The following is a 20770-nucleotide window of genomic DNA, read 5'->3' on the forward strand; positions in this document are numbered from 1 at the left end:
GTACTAAGATAGATCTTGCTGGTAGATTGCACAAAATTTAAATGTACTTTCGTTAAATTTATATACAAATAAATATAATGTCTTTCCTTCTTTTAGTTTCTGTCTGACTTGCACTTGACCAGTAAATATTGACCAGGCGATGTTTTGTTTATTCAGTTGCCATGACAACTAGGTTTGCGCGTACGCGCCTTGCTGGTGCAAGAGCTGCGGCTGGATATACCATATCCATATCATAGAGCACTGGAACATTTCTAACAGCAAGAATTAGCCTTTCATCCATCTTTCCGTTACTGCAGGAGCTGAGGAGAGAGAGAGAGAGAGAGAGAGAGAGAGAGAGAGAGAGAGAGAGAGAGAGAGAGAGAGAGAGAGAAGGATCACATGAGCTCTCCTGTCTTCTCTCCTATTGGTTGTCGCTTCTGTTAGTCACTCTTCATTTGAATAAAGTTGAACTTGTCTCAACTTTGTCGCGTCGCTGGACACGCCCACATCTAGTCGCCAACGGTCGCGACAGCTCGTGTCACCAGAAGTCGCTGTGCTCTCATTGACAATGAATGGGATGGAGTCGCTGTCGCGCGCGATGTCACTGGCAGTGTGTACGCAGCTTAAGATGTATAAAAATGTAACAATTGAAATTTGTTGCAGAATGAGAATTTGTGGGTAAAATGCACATAACTGATGAAAATGAACAAAATCTTGATTTTTATATGTAAAATATAACTTCATATTTGTTTCTTTTGATTTTGGAGTAACATATGACCAAGACATTTACTTGACAGGATTCATGAGAACTTCCTCGATTATTTCATTTCCAGTGTGGCGAATGAACCAAAAGTAATAACACACAGATTTTAACATCTCTATTTAGATTTGTTGTTTGATCAAACTGCTAAATATCAAAGCTGAATTTGTAACTTTTTATACTCGTATCTAGATATAATATGCAGAGACAACTATAATAAAAACTGTAAACACAGTGTCTCTGTTTGAGCGACCCGTCCAGTCCAACACTGACTCAACCAATCACGTGAGTTGTGGGCGGGACTAACTGTTTGTTCAACCAATGACAGACGGAGGATGAATTCTCTTTAGTGGTGCAGAAAGTACACACTTCAGCTTTAAGGCATAAGTATGCCTGAATTAAAGACGCAAAGTAAACATTAATTTCCAAGAAGATAACTGAAAGCCACCCATTGAATTAAACATGAGGTCATGTGACAATAATGTACCTGCAACTCTCTCAGTAGGTAGTATGCAGTATACTGTGCAGTATTCAGTTAGTATGCTAGTATTCCATTCCGAACACATTCCGCGTATCTGTCTCACTCCCACCATGTGTCGAGTCTGCGTATGCGCACGCGCTGCTTGTAGTGGTATTCCTTCAGGTGCTCCTTTAACACGTTGGGGAGCGGCAGAGTGTTGATGCCGTCGTACGTGGTGCAGCTGCTGATGACGGCACGACAGATGTTCTGCAGACTGAACGGATGTCTCCGGTGGATCGGGTTGGACAGCAGCGGCTCGAAGAACATGCAGGAGTTTGGATCCTTGTAGTGCTCGAGGAGCCCGGTGACGGTGGGCGCGTGGAACACGCTCGGGTCGTGCACGTCGAAGCTGAAGTTGTGATTCCACTGTTCGATGCGAGCATGGAGCGAACGGCCGTACCGACGGAAGCTCACGGAGAAGAGGTAGTCTTCCTGAGCAGAGTCGCGCAGGAGGAACGTGCCTTCAGGTTTACCCTCAAGTAGCGTCTCCGCTTGGTACCGATCCATGACGCCCCAGTAACAGATCAGGTTGGTGATTTGGAGCAGGTCGGGCACTAGGCAGTGGATGTAATCGATTTGCGTGTGTATGCGATGCTCAGCGTCTTGAGGTGTTGGACTGTCCGCTTGAACTAGAGTCACTCCTGTTAGAGAACTGGTGGATGGAGACGCAGCACTGGCGCCCAGGTCCAAATCAGCCAACGTTGTGGCCGCGGTTGATGCCGCAACCTCATCCAAAGTGTCCAAGCAGCTCTGCAGGAGAAGCTGGTGCTGCATCGCGTGCTCGTCTCCGGCTAACTCGTTCATCCCGTGAGTAAGTTTGGGTCCGAGTTTATACATAGGGTTGATTTGAGCGGTCACTTCGAAGGTGTGGATCTGGGCGTTGGGTGGCGGCTCTACGCCCTGCTCGATACTAATTCTTCGCCTCTCCCGTAGGCGGTCTTCCTCGTCTTCGACCGGTGTACCTTCAGTGACCGCCGCAGAAGCCGTCGCGCCACTCGAGGACTCCAGGACGGGCGCTTGAGAAATGGGCGCAGTGTGTTGCTTGATGAGGTACCACTTCTGGGACAGATCAGAACCGGCCGGGAACGGGCAGCTGTCTAGCATGAGCTCGCTCAGATGGATCTTCCGCCTCGAGGAGCTTGTGGAAGCTGGCGATGGGGAGTGGGACAAGCCCTGATTCTGACTCTTGATGGGAAAACACTGTCCCACTGCATCCTGGATCTTCTGGCGAAGCGTTCGGCAGCTTCCGGAAGACTTGCTGTCTGTGTCAGAGTCGGCATCAGTGGCGGAAGAACCGAGCGACAGTTTGGCAGAAACTCTCTCAAATAACAGAGATCCAGGCGACCCGATTACGTGGCGTCTCCGGTGATCCCTTACTGGAGAGGACGAGACGCCCTTGCTGGGTTCGTGCAGACCACTCAGTAAGTCACCATACTCAAACCCGTCGCTCACGGGCCGCTCGGAGCCCAGGTCATGTGACAGGTGGCTTTTTTTCTTGCTCCTCCCACCCTTCCTCCTCCCTCCATCTATTCGCTCCTCAGAGCGGCTCTGACGGACTTTAGGACGGGCGCCACGCTCTCTCTCTTTCCCATGATCCCCCGCGTCCTCAGGCAGAGACATGGCGAGAATCGTTCTGATTGGTCGGCAGCGTCGTGTGTGTGCGTTCAACAAACAAAAAGGTCAGCAGACTGAACAGATCTTTCTCATTCAATGAAGATTACTTTGATAAATTAACTTTCAGCAGATTTTATGTCCATCCAGACCATGTTGTCAATCTACAGAGAAAACAGAACACTTGAGTCAGACAGACAGACAGTTTCCTCCAGTCAGACGAGTGAGACATTAGTCTTTACTGAGCTCTTTTTCCATGTTTTTATACATTATACAACAAGTACAGTTCAATCGAAAGCATTTGTGTCATAATGTTGATTACCATAAACATTCGTTTCTGTCAAATTTGACAACTTTGTTGCCATGATGACACAATGATGATTTAAACAACTTCACAGCTTAAATAATAAACAAGTTTCAACATCAGAATTAATGAAAGTGCTTTTATAAAATTATAAACGTCACATTTCTGCCTTTAAACCCTCTAAACATTGCCCCCATTGACTTCCATTATAAGAGTCTCACTCGAATACACATTTGTGCTTTTTTAAATGAGGAGAAGAAATACATTTTGTTATAATAAACACTATGCCAAAAATGCTGTTGATTGAGCTGAACTTGTTGTATAATTTATAAAAACATGGTATTTTGTGTTCATGTTTTGTTAGTGAGTTTAAGACAAACGCACCAGTTTGTTGATAAAAAGCGTCCAGCGCGCGCTGCTTCTGATCACCGCATCACTTCTAAACCATAAATAAGACATTAATACATTAACCGCGATGAATAAAATCACTTTCATCAACTTTATTAAATAAAGTCACTTAAACTCGAGCTAGCTCACACAAACCAGTCCTACCGCAGCGGTGACATCACTTCCTGTAAACTCAAACTCACTTCCGGCTTGCAGAATTTAATTTGACAAAACGAGGATTCTTTTTTAGAAATCCTAATCCTTAATAATAATAATAATCTTATTTGTTATTATTTATTAAGAATTTATTACACAAATATTACAGTTGTATAATAATAATAATAATAATAATCTTATTTGTTATTAATTATTAATAAATTATTACAGAAATATTACAGTTGTATAATAATAATAATAATAAAACAATAATTACAATAATACAAATTATCTTATTTGTTAAGTATTATTAAGAAATTATTACAGAAACATTACAGTTGTTTAGTAATAATAATAATAATAGTATTTGTTATTAATTATTAATAAATTATTACAGAAACTCTACAGTTGTTTAGTAATAATAATAATAATAGTATTTGTTATTAATTATTAATTAATTATTACAGAAACTCTACAGTTGTTTAGTAATAATAATAATAATAGTATTTGTTATTAATTATTAATAAATTATTACAGAAACTTTACAGTTGATTAATAATAATACATTATTATAAAGAAGAAGAAGAGTCATTATTATGATCACTGTTATTGTTTTCGTACAAGTAATATTTCTCTAAACATTTTAACAGTTTTCTGGTTAAATCATCAAGTCATTCATATGGACTTGGTTTGTCAGTTACTCATTTTAATCTCTTTAAATGAGACCAGGACCACTTTCAGCAGGGACCCTTAGATTTATTTTTTTTATTTATTTATTTTTTTTTAAATTATTATTATTTTTTTTTTATTGCATAAAAGGAAACATACAAATAATAACAAAATATAAACAATCAAGATAAAAAAAAAAAAAGAAAATATATATATATAGAAATAAAAATAAATAAATAAATTAAAAAAAGCATAGCTCACATTCAATTTTAACAAATAAGGATATTACAAAACATCAGGGGTATTGAAGAGTGTCCATCCATCCATCCATCCATCGTCAACCGCTTATCCTGTGTACAGGGTCGCGGGGGGCTGGAGCCTATCCCAGCTAACATTGGGCGAAAGGCGGGGGACACCCTGGACAGGTCGCCAGTCCATCGCAGATTGAAGAGTGTATCATAGCATTTTAAATAATTCACAGATTTTTTGTTTTTTAACAATCTTATTGAAGAAATGTAAAAATCAAAGTCAGAAAAAAACAAATTTAACATAGGAGATGAATTAAGAAATTTTTGTTTATGTATGTGAAATTTTGCTAATAAAATAAAATGGTTGGGACCCTTAGATTATTAAAATACAGTATCCCCATCCAGACAGTCAGGACAGTTTGCACATCATGTGCACTTTGAATTCTGGGGGTTTGACAGATATTTATGCCATGACGTCTGTAATGAGAAATTAACCAATAGAAAGTAAAGGCTTCTAAGGTGGTCTCCCGTAAAAGTTATTATTATTATAATTATTATTATATTATTTTATTATCACAGATTTAATCGTGAGAATTAAGTACTTTAAAATTGTAATTGTAAGGAGGAATTTTATCAGCGTTATTTGACTTTTATTTTGACACATGAGCGCAAACACGCATGTCCGGAAGTGGGTGATCAGATCTAAACAAATATCAGTGCGTTCAGTGTTTTACTGTTTAATGAGTTTAATTTAATCAGAAGATTTTTAAAGTTTCACTCATTAAAGTTGAATTTATTTAGTGTGCCTCGGGAGCGCGCACAGGCTTGCGCAGCGCGTGCTCGATTAATTATAGATCAATGTTGATGTGAGAGTTCACAGTCTGTTAGTGGATTTAGTCGATCAACAGGTAAGTCTTTCTCTTTGTTAACTTTTGATTTTGCTGGTCTGTTTCTCTTGAGTTTGTAGGGTTTATTATTGATCATGTGTGTGTGATGATGATGATGCACATCTCAGTATGGTGTGTGAGCTGCTGCTGTCGTCTATCTGGTTTCTCTTTGTGATCTTCTGGTTGGAGACCATCAGTGTTTGGCTCTTCTTGTGTTTGTACCATCAGGACCGAGTTTACTATCACTGGGGCTCCAGGTGAGACACACACACACACACACACACACACACACACACACACATGCAACGTTTTCACTTATAACTTCACTAAATATAAACGGATCATAAAATCTCACATATGATTATTTAGAGTCTGTGATTATCTTTCAAACGAGTCCACACACAAGATAATCAGATGTATAGATCATTAGATAATCCACATGAAGCACAATGTTACATATGACCACCAGGAGATGGCGCCAAATACACAACACAGACTCAGTGATGACTCAAATGACACAGAATGAAACTCATTCTGTGAAATCTCATGACTAAAATCATGTCTGCATGCTATGCAAACCTTTAGTCATTGTTGTGTTTGCATGTGTAATTAGTTCTTATGTACAATTATTATCTTTTATTTGTTTGGAGATGTTTTTGGACACTATGATCAATTATATTTGTAATGTTGGAACTTTTGATCGCTTTGTCGTATCAACACAATATTATTCTCAGATACAGTCGACATGATTGGGAACAAAACAAATGCAGTTTTTCAGAGTCATGTAATTTACACCCAGAGATATTTAATGTCAAATCAGAAAAAGTACATTTTTGGCTCAATTATTTTTGGTGATTTTTCATCAGTTTCTTCGGCTGAGAGTCTGAGAATGTGTCCGAATCTATAACAATAAAACATTTGAAAAGTTTTCTTTCTAATGATACCAAACACTCGACCCTCGTTTTTGTTTTTTCCTAGTTATTAGCCTTTACTTTTGTGAATGCCAGTGAAACAGGAAATCTGTTGAAGCACCGTCAGTGATTAAAGGGTTAAAGAAGTTGTCATGTCTGTTGTTGTTTCTTCAGGGAGTTTGCAGATGATCCAGGCCAGCTCCTGTATGTGCTGAGCAGGTGATGTTTATTAATTCTTCTGGGAAGATTAAAGATCAAATGAGTGATTGGGTTGTTGACGTTGAGATGTTTTCTCCTTCTGCTGCAGAATCGATCTCTCTGCACACGTGCAAACATGAGGAAGTGATGTCATCTCTCATGAAGCGAGTGAGAGCCAATCAGAGTCGGTGATGATGTGTGGGTTAAACAGTTTCTAGAAACTTCCGTTAGAGATTCTATGATCATTCAATGTTTAAATGTGACCAATTAAACTGCCTGTATAAATCTGAGAAGTGTAATAACATTTATCAAAGACATTGTTCACAGTAATATTGTGTTATAAAGGGTTTATTATCAGAGTTATTCATTGAGGCTGTTGTGTGACACGACCTGCTGGAGAGAAACACATGTCAAAGGAAATACTGAGAGTGTAAATGTGTAACGTTTCTGTGTCTTTCGGGAAGTTTTCCATTAAACCCAGAGATCCTTTTATGTGCAGATACCAACAGTTTAATAGAGATGGAGCACTTGTATTAACCCTTATTTGTTCCATCAGTTTGGCTGTGTTAATGCTAACGGTGTAAATTTAGCCAAAGGTGTGTATTTTGGGGGGAATTTTGAGATTTCAACCTCAGTTCCACTAACACATCTATAACACATCTATAACACATCTATAACACATCTATAACACACTGTGTTCACACAATAGTCACACTCAGGACCTTCAGGACAAAACTGTCCCCATTGAAACTCATTAAAACTGCAATATTTGATCCCAGCACCATTAAAGCATCAAATCATGAATTGTATGACATTATTAGTACACATTTGACACAAGTTAATTTTTTTATGTCTTTATGTTCTTTAGCCTATGTGTCTGGCAGATATTAAAATATATTTATACTTTTTCTCTCTCTCTCAGAAAGAAAATAAATAAAAATATAGGTCTAAAATGTTTTTCCCTCTCTCTAAAATGTTTTTTTCTTCTCTTTAATATGTTTTTTCCTCCAAAAATGTTTTTGGTCAAAAAGCAAAACTTTTTTCTTTGAAATAAATTGTCTAAATGATTTTAGACATGACATGATTTCTTTGGGGGATGTGTGTATATATATATATATATATATATATATATATATATTCTCTCATTTAGATAAAAAAAAAATTGAATTAAAATTTAGAAAGACAGAAGGGGGTTCTGTACTATTGCCTCTAAATGCAGAGGTGCACTTTAAATGAATGACATATGTCAACAAACTCATTTTTGAGCGTAAGATTTTACACTGTTAATCTAAATATATGTCAGATGTGTACTAATGTAGAAACTGTTCTTGTTGCTGTTTTTCTATTGTTTTTCTTTACCTTTTGAGTTATTTTATCTCTATGTTTATGTACAAGTTGGTATACTGTACAGAGCTCGTCTGAAGGTCCGCCTAAAATAGCATAACGCGGCGGTTCACTGGCGAGGAAACAATAGGCTGTTCTTTTTGAATGGATGTCTATGGAGGAGGTGCTTCATTGCGCGAATAAACTGCTTTTGTGAGGAAACAGCTCACCTCATAATAAATTGACTGGCTGTCTATTAATCTTCAACATGTTTTACACTAAACAATCCTTTTGGAGTGAACTATATGTGGAGTTTACTACGATGAAATTGCTGTTTTATAAGAGAAGACGCGGACAATTTTTACGACAGGTGGGTGTCAGTTTACTGCTCTTTCCATTCTTTTGAATGGTGGCCGTAAACAGTGACTTACTGTCACAACACGCTAGTTGACCGTTACGCTCTCTTTGTTGTGCGTTGGTAGAATCTGATTCGATAAGAAAACCCACACACACATTTACAACATACTGAAAAAAACACCGGAAAATAAAAAGTGATAAACATTATATTCTATATTGAAAATCATGTTTGAATTTGAAAATTTCCGGTGTTTAATTTGACTCAGGCTTTGAGTGGGGCAGCTGCGTGCGGAACGGAAGTCAAACACACGCTGCTGTTGTTAAACTCGTTTGAATGAGTTATTATTAAACAATTGTGCGCTATTATTCATCATTCGTGTGGACGAATCGCGTTTATTTCGCCCGTCATGGCTCCCACTATACAAACACAAGCGCAGCGGGAAGACGGACACCGGTGAGAAAAACAACATTTACAAACCCGTTACAAAATAAAGTAATTTGATATAAACATATGAAATGCATTAATAATACACTGATTTAAACCCACTAAACAGTTGTATAACTCTCTTTTATAACTGATATAAACACATTTAACACACGAGCTTTAACATCTGTGTTTACAAACATCTGATCAGAGCTAGCAGAAATGTTTCATCTTTACTTTATTATTTATCTGATCATGTCTCATTGTGATCAATAATGTTGTGATTTCGTGTTTTCTGTAGGAGTTCAGCGCACAGAAGCGTCTCAGAGAGGTGATGATGATGATGACGTCACTGACTTCAAGCTCCGTTATGATACTGATTAATTCATTTAACAGTGGTGTTTTTCTAAAGTTACACTCTAATCTTGGGCCTGGGTAGCTCAGCAAGTATTTTTTTTCCTTTCTCCCCAATTTGGAACGCCCAATGCGCTCGTGGTGGCGTAGTGTCTCGCCTCAATCCGGGTGGCGTAGGACGAATCTCAGTTGCCTCCACATCTGAGACCGTCAATCCGCACATCTTATCATGTGACTTGTTGAGCGTGTTACTGTGGAGATGTAGCGCATGTGGAGGCTTCACGCTATTCTCTGCGGCATCCACGCACAACTCGCCACACGCTCCACCGAGAGAGAGAACCGCATTATAGTGACCACGAGGAGGTTACCCCATGTGACTCTGCCCTCCCTAGCAACCGGGCCAATATGGTTGCTTAGGAGACCTGACTGGAGTCACTCAGCACGCCCTTGATTCAAACTCTAATGAGGTTTACCACCCCTGGAGTTGCGAGTTCGAATTCAGAGCATGCTGAGTGACTCCAGACAGGTCTCCTAAGCAACCGAATTGGCCCAGTTGCTAGGGAGGGTCACATGGGGTAACTCCTCTTGGTTGTGAATAGTGGTTCTCACTCTCAATGGAATTGACAGTCTCAGGAGTGGAGGCAACTGAGATTTGTCCTCTGCCTCCCGGATTGAGGTGAGTAACCGCACCACCTCAATCCGGGTGGCAGAGGACAAGTCTCAGTTGCCTCCACTTCTGATCAGAGTTACTCGAGTTACTCTGCAGCGATCAGAGTTACTCGAGTTACTCTGTAGCGATCAGAGTTACTCTGTAGCGATCAGAGTTACTCAAGTTACTCTGTAGCGATCAGAGTTACTCAAGTTACTCTGTAGCGATCAGAGTTACTCAAGTTACTCTGTGGCGATCAGAGTTACTCAAGTTACTCGCTAGCGATCAGAGTTACTCTGTAGCGATCAGAGTTACTCAAGTTACTCTGTAGCGATCAGAGTTACTCAAGTTACTCGCTAGCGATCAGAGTTACTCTGTAGCGATCAGAGTTACTCGAGTTACTCTGTAGCGATCAGAGTTACTCGAGTTACTCTGTAGCGATCAGAGTTACTCGAGTTACTCTGTAGCGATCAGAGTTACTCGAGTTACTCTGTAGCGATCAGAGTTACTCGAGTTACTCTGTAGCGATCAGAGTTACTCGAGTTACTCTGTAGCGATCAGAGTTACTCGAGTTACTCTCTAGCGATCAGAGATACTCTCTAATGATTATGTTGTTGTGATGTAGATCTGGTGTGGTGTGCAGAGTGAAATATGCCAACAGTCTTCCTGATATCCCGTTTGATCCGAAGTTCATCACATATCCGTTTGACCAGCACAGGTATCTGATCACACTCTCATCATTTTAGTGGATATATGAGGTGTTTTTGTCCATACAGTGCAAGTCAATGGGGTCTAACACTTTCAAGTTCCGAAAAACACATAAATGCAGCATAAAAGTAATCAATAAGACACAAGTGTTTTAATCCATGTCTTCTGAAGAGATATGATCGGGTTTGGGTGAGAAACAAATACAGTCAGGATCATAAATATTGGGACATGGACACAATTCTAATCTTTTTGGCTCTATACACCACCACAATGGATTTGAAATGAAACAAACAAGATGTTCTTTAACTGCAGACTTTCAGCTTTAATTTGAGGGTATTTACATCCAAATCAGGTGAACGGTGTAGGAATTACAACAGCTTGTATATGTGCCTCCCACTCAGCTACATGTTAGCATTGCCTAGTTACTTGCTAAAGCATGCTAATAAAATGTACATGCCTAGATAGATGCTAACAACATGTTAAATATGCCTATAAATATGCTAGCAACACCTAGCTTCATGCCAGACATGCTAGCAACATGCTATGAATGCCTAGCTACATGTTAAAACATGCTAGCAACACTTAGCTTCATGTTAAACATGTTACTAACATGCTAGCAATACAATGCTACATGTTAGCATTGCCTAGTTACTTGCTAAAGCATGTTAATAAAATGTTGTACATGCCTAGATAGATGCTAACAACATGTTAAATATGCTAGCAACACCTAGCTTCATGCCAGACATGCTAGCAACATGCTAAGAATGCCTAGCTACATGTTAAAACATGCTAGCAACACTTAGCTTCATGTTAAACATGTTACTAACAATAGCAATACAAAGTTACATGTTAGCATTGCCTAGTTACTTGCTAAAGCATGCTAATAACATTTTGTACATGCCTAGATAGATGCTAACAACATGTTAAATATGCTAGCAATACCTAACTTCATGCCAGACATGCTAGCATCACGCTAAGAATGCCTAGCTACATGCTAAAACATGATAGCATTGCCTGGCTACATGCATTAACATGCTAGCAATGCCTAGCAACCACAATGCAACATCTATTTTAAACTTTCAGACCCGGCGTTTTCAAGACAACAAAGTGTGTACACAAACATTGTTTTGTCATTTTAAGTCAATATGGATTACTTTAATGATGCCTTTATGTGCCTTTTGCAGCTTAAATATGTGTTAGAAGACCCCATTGACTTGCTTTGTATCAACACAACAACACCACGTCTCAATCAAAATATCTGTGTGTGTTCCACAGAAGAAAGAACGTCATGCTAGTTTGAGACCACATAATGGAGAACAAATGATGAGAAAATGATCATTTTAAAGATCTTGTGAAATATGACTCTGTTGTGTGTGTGTTGCAGGTTTGTACAGTATAAAGCCACATCACTAGAGAAACAACACAAACACGAGCTGCTCACTGAACCTGACCTGGGCGTCACTATCGACCTTATTAACCCTGACACATACCGCATCGACCCGAACAGTGAGTCGCACACACACACAGACAAACCTTTCATCAACACTGAGACGTTCCACTTCAGACGCTTCTGAAACCTGTGTGTGTTTCAGTTCTGTTGGATCCTGCTGATGAGAAACTTCTGGAAGAGGAGATTCAGGCTGCGTCCAGCTCAAAGAGGTACAAGAGATGAGCTTCAGAGTTTCATGGGTTTGAGACGTCATTCTTTGACCTTTGACCCCAGCTGTAACACAGATGTGTGTGTGTTCAGGTCGCAGCAGCATGCGAAGGTGGTGCCGTGGATGAGAAAGACGGAGTACATCTCCACAGAGTTCAACAGATACGGCGTCTCCAACGAGAAGGTGGAAGTGAAGTGAGTGAGACGCACTAATCTGTCTTACTGACCGAAAGCACATGTCTGTCTCACATCTCAATATGAAGAATGGCTTGAGCGTATAGTCACATGACGTGTGTGTGTGTGTGTGTGTGTGTGTAGGATCGGTGTGTCGGTGAAGCAGCAGTTCACAGAAGAGGAGATCTATAAGGACAGAGACAGTCAGATCGCTGCTATTGAGAAGACGTTTGAGGATGCACAGAAATCTGTCAGTACACACACACACACACACACACACACACACAGTTATTATACACATTTTAAAATGTTGAGTTTCTGTGTTTGTAAATTAACTTTTCTCTTTTGAATGTTTCAGGTTTCTCAGCATTACAGTAAACCCAGAGTCACACCAGTGGAGGTTCTGCCTGTGTTCCCTGACTTCAAGGTTACACACGCACATACATGCACACACACACACACATGCACATACATGCACACATGCACATACATGCACACACACATGCACAAACATGCACACACACACATGCACATACATGCACACACACACATGCACATACATGCACACACACATGCACATACATGTACACATGCACACACACACATGCACATACATGCACACACACACATGCACATACATGCACACACATGCACATACATGCACACACACACATGCACACACATGCACACACACACATGCACATACATGTACACATGCACACACACACATGCACATACATGCACACACATACATGCATGCACACACATACATGCACACACATATTCACATACACGCACACACACACACATGCACACACACACACGTGCACATACACACACATACATGCACACACACACACGTGCACATACACACACATACATGCACACACACACATTCACATACATGCACACACACATTCACATACATGCACACACACGTGCACATACACACACATACATGCACACACACATTCACATACATGCACACACACACGTGCACATACACACACATACATGCACACACACTAACACACATTCACACACACACGTGCACATACACACACATACATGCACACACACATTCACATACATGCACACACACACGTGCACATACACACACATACATGCACACACACACACGTGCACATACACACACATACATGCACACACACACATTCACATACATGCACACACACATTCACATACATGCACACACACGTGCACATACACACACATACATGCACACACACTAACACACATTCACACACACACGTGCACATACACACACATACATGCACACACACATTCACATACATGCACACACACACGTGCACATACACACACATACATGCACACACACACACTCACACACATTCACATACATGCACACGCACACACATACATGCACACACACACGCACATACATGCACACATTATCATATATGCACACACACACACGCACATTAACATATATGCACAGACACACACTACATGTTAAAACATGCTAGCAACACTCAGCTACATGTTAGCATTGCCTAGTTACTTGCTAAAGCATGCTAATAAAATGTTGTACATGCCTAGATAGATGCTAACAACATGTTAAATATGCCTATAAATATGCTAGCAACACCTAGCTTCATGCCAGCCATGCTAGCAAAACACTAAGAATGCCTAGCTACATGCTAAAACATGATAGCATTGCCTAGCTACATGCATTAACATGCTAGCAATGACTAGCAACCACCATGCAACGTTTCAGACCAGGAATTTTCACACACACATTAACATATATGCACAGACATACACACACAAACACACACAATATAAAATTAGATAAATGTCTCTCAGTATTTGGACCTTATTCACAGACTGTGATGATGCATTTCCTCCTTATTTAGCTGCATAAATCTAGCAAATGTTTGATATTTTCAGGTATTTGTGTACATTTACTATATTTATACTTTAATACATAAATACATTTAGAATACAGCTGCTGATGGTTAACTTTCATCTTTCTTTCCTGTGATGTGATCGTCCAATAATTGTTATAGATAATTACACCGCAATCGTTTACATCTGCATCTCTGTCTGTCAGATGTGGATTAATCCATGCGCTCAAGTCATCTTCGACTCTGATCCGGCACCTAAAGATGTGTCTGCACCAGCGGGAGTGGATATGATGTCACAGGCCATGATCAGGTGTGTGTGTGTGTGTCTGTGTGTGTGTGTGCGTGCGTGCGCGCGCGCACGTGTGTGTATGTATGATTGTAGCTCAACTTCGTCCATCATGTATGTATACAGCAGCTTAAGATCCTCTTCGTAGACTTCATCGCCTAGAGAAGTGCTAAAACATGCTACAAACGTGCTAGCAACATGCTAACACATGCTAGCATCGCCTAGCGAAGTGCTAAAACATGCTACAAACGTGCTAGCAACATGCTAACACATGCTAGCATCCCCTAACGAAGTGCTAAAACATGCTAAAAACGTGCTAGCATCATGTTGCCACATGCTAGCATTGCCTAGCGAAGTGCTAAAACATGCTACAAACGTGCTAGCAACATGCTATCACATGCTAGCATCGCTTAATGAAGTGTTAAAACATGATAAAAACGTGCTAGCATCATGCTACCACATGTTTGCATTGCCTAGCGAAGTGCTAAAACATGCTACAAACGTATTAGCATAATGCTACCACATGCTAGTATTGCCTAGTGAAGTGTTAAAACATGCTACAAATGTGCTAGCAACATGTTAACACAAACATAATACCTACATGCTACCATCATGAAAAACACATGCTAGCAACATTCTATTACCATTATTTTAGTGCTTAGCAACAAGTTATTAAATGCTATTTGACGAGTTTTTCCACGGCAATCACCACTCACATTTTCTTCAGGAAATGTACCTATCTAGTAATTATTATTCTGATTCTGATTCTTATTAAGATTTCTGTCCTCTGTGTTCTGCATGTGTTGAGGATAGATTATATATGTGAATCAAACATCTGCTTTGTTCTTTACGTGTTTTACTGCATCTATAACAACATTTGGCAAGCGATCATTTTGACAAACTTTGAGTTAAATGATACATAATGTAAAATTGCTGCACTGCTCAGTGTGTACCACTAGAGGGCGTGTCTATCAGCAGCGGTTTATGAATATTCATACAAACTGTTTGATGTAAAATGAGAACTTTTTACATGAACTTGATAATGTTAAAGTTTCTAGATATTCTTGGTTTTGATCAAATTAATAACTGCATTTAGTTTTCATCATTTATTCTGTTATTTCTCAACATCTGGTTTTATTCCATTTTTATTTATTTTACATTTACACCGTTGAGCATTTAGTCTCTGCTGCAGGTGATTTTTGTAGCCAGTTTGCCGTTCATTATAATAAAAACATGTTATTTGAATCATGTCGGAGGAACTTTTTAATTGTGAATCATCATTTAGTTATTTGTCATATTGCACAGCCAGAACTACAACACGGGAACATGATCCATACATGCATTAAATGTTTCTTCACGTGTGTTTTATTAACGTGTGTGTTCAGGGGTATGATGGATGAAGAGGGGAATCAGTTTGTGGCGTACTTCCTGCCGAACGAGGACACGATGCGCAAACGCAAGAGAGACGTCGATGAGGACTTGGAGTTCATGCCTGATGAAGTGTAAGACACACACACACACACACACACACCGTCAGTCATTTCCTCAAATAATCTGGTGTCCCCACTGAATCTGATTTCTGGACTGATTCACTGAAACAAGTTTCATGTGAAAATGTAATCAGATCTGATAATTAGCCGCATATCTGTAATGTGTGTGTGTGTGTGTGTGTGTGTGTGTGTGTGTGTGTGTGCAGGTACGATTATAAAATCGCTCGCGAGTATAACTGGAACGTGAAGAACAAGGCCAGTAAAGGATACGAGGAGAATTATTTCTTCATCTTCAGAGACAGCGATGGAGTTTATTATAATGAGCTCGAGACCAGGTAACTGTCAATCACACAGACGGGCTCCGCCCCCACACTTGACTAACTCACACTTGTGCTGTGAAGAGATTAATGACCTGTGTGTGTGTGTGTGTGTGTGTGTGTGTGTGGGTGCGTCTGAGCAAGAGGCGGGCGAAGGTTGGCGCTCCGTCATCTACGAATGCTGTGCTGGTGTGTAAACACAGAGACATGAACGAGAAAGAGCTGGAGGCTCAGGTCAGTGCACACTACGACATTACATTCATTTTTATTTTTGAGTTTTCATTTTTCAAATATAGTTTATTTTCAGTTAGTATTAAAAGGCTAATTCACCTAAAAATAAAACATTGTCATTATTTACTAAACCTCATGTCGTTACAAACCTGTTTGACTTTCTTTCAGTGGACACCAAAGCAGATGTTTGGTGGAATGTTCACGCTGCTCTTTTCCATAGAATGAATATATACAGTGACTAGAGACTGTCAAACTCCAAAATGACACAAAAATACTCCATATAAGTATTTTAAAGATGCTGCGAGCGATTTTAGCTGTTCTAGAATTTCCGCAAGCTGTCAAGCTGAGATGTTGTATTAGCCACGCCCCCTCTTTCCAAAACCCCGCCCTCTGATCATACCAAATGAGCTTTATTGAGAGCAGCAGGAGCGGTTGTTAAAAACAGCAGCAGTGAAACAGCGCCCTCTACTGGCAACTGTTATGAACAACATGGCATAAAATGGCATTAAGCCTCAATAATTCACTGCAGCTACAATATTATGAGAACGCACACTATGATTGACAGTCAGAGACCGCACACACATTATAGTTTGTTGTTTACAGAGATTAGTGATGTCACAGACACCGGTGAGATATCTCACGACATTAATAACGTACATGGAGTTGGAAAACATGTGAAATACCTTTCCATGAAAAAATCACTAACAGCATCTTTAAAAGTAAAATAGTCCGTATACGCTATATTCAAGTGTTCTGAAGTCACATGATCACTTTGTTTTTAAGTCGGTGACATTGGAGCTTGACAGCGTCAGTCCCCATTTAGATCAACTGTTCGGAAAAGAACAGCATGAACATTCTGCTAAATTTATGACCAATTCATGCAGAAATCCAGATGATTCCAAAGGGTTCACATACTTAAACACAAAAGACAAAAATCGGTTCAAATGAATACTGTTCACACACACACACACACACACACACACACACACACACACACACACACACACACACACACACACACACTCTCTGATCTGTGTGTGTGTGTTTGATTGACAGGAGGCCCGTAAAGCTCAGCTGGAGAATCACGAGCCGGAGGATGAAGAGGAAGAACTGAACCTGGACAAAGACCTGCAGGACTCTGGTAACATCTTCATCATCATCATCAGACAAGTACAGTGTGTGTGTGTGTGTGTTTATTAATGTGTGTGTGTTCAGGTGAGGAGAGAGGTCAGGCGAGTGACAGCGAGAACTCCGCGAGTGAGTCTGATCGTGAGGAAGAGGAGCGTCCGGCTGATGAAGAGGAGGAAGAGGAGGAGGTCCCCAAGCGTCGTGAGAGGAAGAGCAGCGGCAGTGAGAGCGGAGATGACCGGCAGGCTCGTGATGAAGAGGAGATCTTCGGCTCTGATGATGACAGTGAGGAAGACGAGGGTGGGCGAGCGAGGAGCGCCAGCAGCAGCGTGCAGCAGAGCGGGAGTGAGAGAGCGAGCGACTCGAGCGACGGCAGCGACAGCGAATGAGAGACTGACACGTCACACTCTTAATCCTAATCACCTGGAACAATCGCTGCCTTCCGGTGTCTTCTGCTTATGTTTTATAATTAACAATCTGTCATCGTTTACTCACCCTCATGTGGGTCTGAACCTGTATGGAGTGCTGGTGTATTAGTAAATGTGTTGTTGTTTTTTAAGTAGTTCCCCTCACGTTACTGTGTAAACATTGTAAATAAACAATGATTTGTTTTAGTAACTTTGACGTCACTTTGTACTTTTATTTGAAAATGAATTCAGAAGCTCGTCACATTTCAGCGGAAGAACGAGAGTTTCTCCTTCAGCCAGTCCTCCGTCAGATCATCGGGATTACGAACCTCAAAAATCTACAGAGAGGCAGAAGATGGTTGAGATGTGAATTATTATATTTGCACCGTGTAAACAGCAACACAAAGTGTGTGTGTGTTTGTCTGTATTTGTGTGTGTCTGTGAGAGTGTGTGTGTGTGTTTGTGTGTGTCTGTGAGAGTGTGTGTGTCTGTGTGTGTGCGTTTGTCTCTCTGTTTGTGTGTGTGTGTTTGTCTGTATGTGTGTGTGTTATACAATAATTATAGTAATAAATTTGTCAACATGTGCAAATTATTTTAAGACATTAAGATAAATGAAGATAATACTGATTCGAAATAACCACTTCAGCATTAGAGTGCACAATCTGCTGTTAATTTCAATCACATTTGTCATTTCAGAACATCTCAAGTATTTTATAAACAAATTAATCTCGATTGTGATTGAATCAGTCAATGTATAAAAAAGTTTATGGGGGCTTTTTACCCCAAATATGATCCTTTCACTTATTGGACACTTATTAAAAACATTTGATTTAATCACCAGAACAAAACTGAAAATTATAAATATATTAATGCAAATTAAATGTGATAATTTCGGGGATATTCATTCGCTACATTAATTAGCAATAATAAACCAAATATTAATTATTAGATCAAATCACCTCAAAATCAAACTTTAGACATTACACGCAATAATCTCATGGATCAGGAATAGTTTGCCGGGTGTTTAGGAAATTGCTGTGGTAGTTTGTGATGCTATTTAGTGTTCTGAGAGAAAATCAAATCAAACGCGCCTCCGCGGGACCTTTAACCCTGTTGTGACCTCATACCAAAGTCTCTCTAGCGAGTCAGTCCACTCTCAGTCATGTTTGGGGCGCTCTCGGGAGGTTATTTCCGGTCATGACAGTGGAGCTCATATTTACTTGAATGGGAGAACACAGAAATCTCGAGAACGGTTGGACAAGATTACGATCAAAGAACATGTTTCAAATCAACATTACAATCTGACAAACCTGGGATTATAAATTCTGCTTTTTTACCTCAGATTACGCTATAAAACTCTAATTTCCCAGCTCATATAGCTAATGCGCATGCGCATTTTAAAGTTTATTGACAGAAGATATCTGTATCTAAACTAACGGCTCTTTTACCTGTTAACGGGACTTCCTTTTCCACATACCTTGACCGTTCCAATTTCTCCCATTAATTTGAATAGAAATGGCCCGTCTATGCTAAATGGTTTCTGCCACACAACCTGACAAATACAGTACAATTTGTCAGGTGTAATCAAACAACATATCGAAAAGATCACGTTTATTGACGGAGAGGGCGGAGCTGACGGTAGCGCGAGCGACGCAGGTTCGAAACCGCCTTTTCCCGCTCACCTTTATTTAGACAATAATTAACTTATAATCAAGTGTATAAAATGCAGATATAAGATGCTGTAGAAGGTGAAATGAGTTACATGATAAATCCGAGGGACGTTGTTAAATGAGGAAAATCAACGTTTATATTGTTGATTATCTGATTTATTTGGTTCTTTAAACAGCTCTGATTGAAATGCTACAAACAGATTTTTACAAGCTAACTATATTTATTGTTTCTGGCTGAGATCTTAAAAACATTTCTTGTCCCTCTTACTAAATTTTTCATTTTTACAAACTGTATAAGGTAAAAAACGTACTTCTATAAAGACTTTCGTTAAAGCTGCACTCAGTATTTTTTTCCTCATTAAAAGGTTTTACTCCTAAAGACACGAATAGTTATTTTAAAACATACTTATTACATAATTAGATGAAAACTCCTTATCAGTAGCCTTAAAAAAGCTGTTTTATTCTACATGGAGAGGGTCTCCTCATGGGGGCGGCCATGTTGGAATCACATGACCACTCAAATACTACTGGCTTAAATCTCAGTAACCGTCCTGTTATTGGACACGTTCACTCGTTGATTAAAGTAATCATGACTGACTGTGAATACTACATTTCTACAGTGACATCTGAAACTGAAACTATTGATTTTAAATGATGCTGCATCCACACCACTAGGTGTCACTGTCAGTCCAAGATGACTCAATGCTGTGTTTACCTTGGTGAGATCAGCTGACTGCACCAGTCTGTTCTTACTGCCGGCGTACATCATCTGCTGCTCCGGTTTACAACCTGTCAGACAGTTGACATATTTATCTGTCAAATCCACATTAAACATTTCAGCTCTTCAAGTGATAGTTCTATGCATTTTCCCTTTATACAATGCAAGTCAATGGTGACTGAGACTAACGTTCAACCAAAAAATCTCATTTTTGTGTTCCAAGTAATAAGGCTTTGAAACAGGATTTGGAACTATCCCTTTAACTCTCCATAATACACATTAAAACACAGGAAACTTGTTGTTTATGGTCTTCACTCACCCACAGGACTGGAGAAGATGAAACACAGCGGATACGACA

At 39.8% G+C, this 20770-nt stretch overlaps 3 protein-coding genes and 1 long non-coding RNA gene across 4 annotated transcripts in view; 2 read left to right on the plus strand and 2 right to left on the minus strand.

Annotated features, from left to right (window-relative positions):
- Positions 1 to 304: 304 nt before the first annotated feature.
- Positions 305 to 3730, minus strand: LOC127630206 (suppressor of cytokine signaling 5-like). Its single transcript, XM_052107685.1, has 2 exons — positions 3559 to 3730; positions 305 to 3034 (listed from the first exon to the last, which is right to left on the minus strand). The coding sequence occupies exon 2, from the start codon at positions 2877 to 2879 to the stop codon at positions 1320 to 1322; it is 1560 nt and encodes a 519-aa protein (XP_051963645.1). The 5' UTR covers positions 2880 to 3034; positions 3559 to 3730; the 3' UTR covers positions 305 to 1319.
- Positions 3731 to 5313: 1583 nt separating this feature from the next.
- LOC127630224 (uncharacterized) lies at positions 5314 to 7694 on the plus strand. Its single transcript, XR_007968831.1, has 4 exons — positions 5314 to 5542; positions 5650 to 5778; positions 6607 to 6651; positions 6740 to 7694. It is a non-coding gene; the product is annotated as an uncharacterized LOC127630224 (long non-coding RNA).
- An 873-nt stretch (positions 7695 to 8567) lies between these two features.
- Positions 8568 to 18017, plus strand: LOC127630207 (RNA polymerase II-associated factor 1 homolog). Its single transcript, XM_052107686.1, has 14 exons — positions 8568 to 8764; positions 9036 to 9065; positions 10363 to 10455; positions 11830 to 11951; positions 12038 to 12104; positions 12196 to 12297; positions 12421 to 12526; positions 12635 to 12703; positions 14372 to 14475; positions 15837 to 15953; positions 16148 to 16275; positions 16386 to 16492; positions 17546 to 17630; positions 17705 to 18017. Exons 1-14 carry the CDS (start codon positions 8718 to 8720, stop codon positions 18004 to 18006), a joined length of 1479 nt encoding a protein of 492 aa, XP_051963646.1. The 5' UTR covers positions 8568 to 8717; the 3' UTR covers positions 18007 to 18017.
- A 207-nt stretch (positions 18018 to 18224) lies between these two features.
- Positions 18225 to 20770, minus strand: part of gmfg (glia maturation factor, gamma) — a 7978-nt gene continuing 5432 nt past the window's right edge. Inside the window, exons 5-7 of the mRNA XM_052107698.1 lie at positions 20732 to 20770; positions 20410 to 20483; positions 18225 to 18362 (exon numbers count right to left, since the gene is read on the minus strand). The exon at positions 20732 to 20770 is cut by the window's right edge and continues 42 nt beyond it. Of these exons, the coding sequence (XP_051963658.1) occupies positions 18291 to 18362; positions 20410 to 20483; positions 20732 to 20770 (185 nt within the window). The 3' untranslated portion in view covers positions 18225 to 18290. The remainder of the gene's footprint in view (positions 18363 to 20409; positions 20484 to 20731) is intronic.

Source organism: Xyrauchen texanus, chromosome 36 (assembly GCF_025860055.1).
Source record: "Xyrauchen texanus isolate HMW12.3.18 chromosome 36, RBS_HiC_50CHRs, whole genome shotgun sequence".
NCBI classification, from domain to species: Eukaryota; Metazoa; Chordata; class Actinopteri; order Cypriniformes; family Catostomidae; genus Xyrauchen; species Xyrauchen texanus.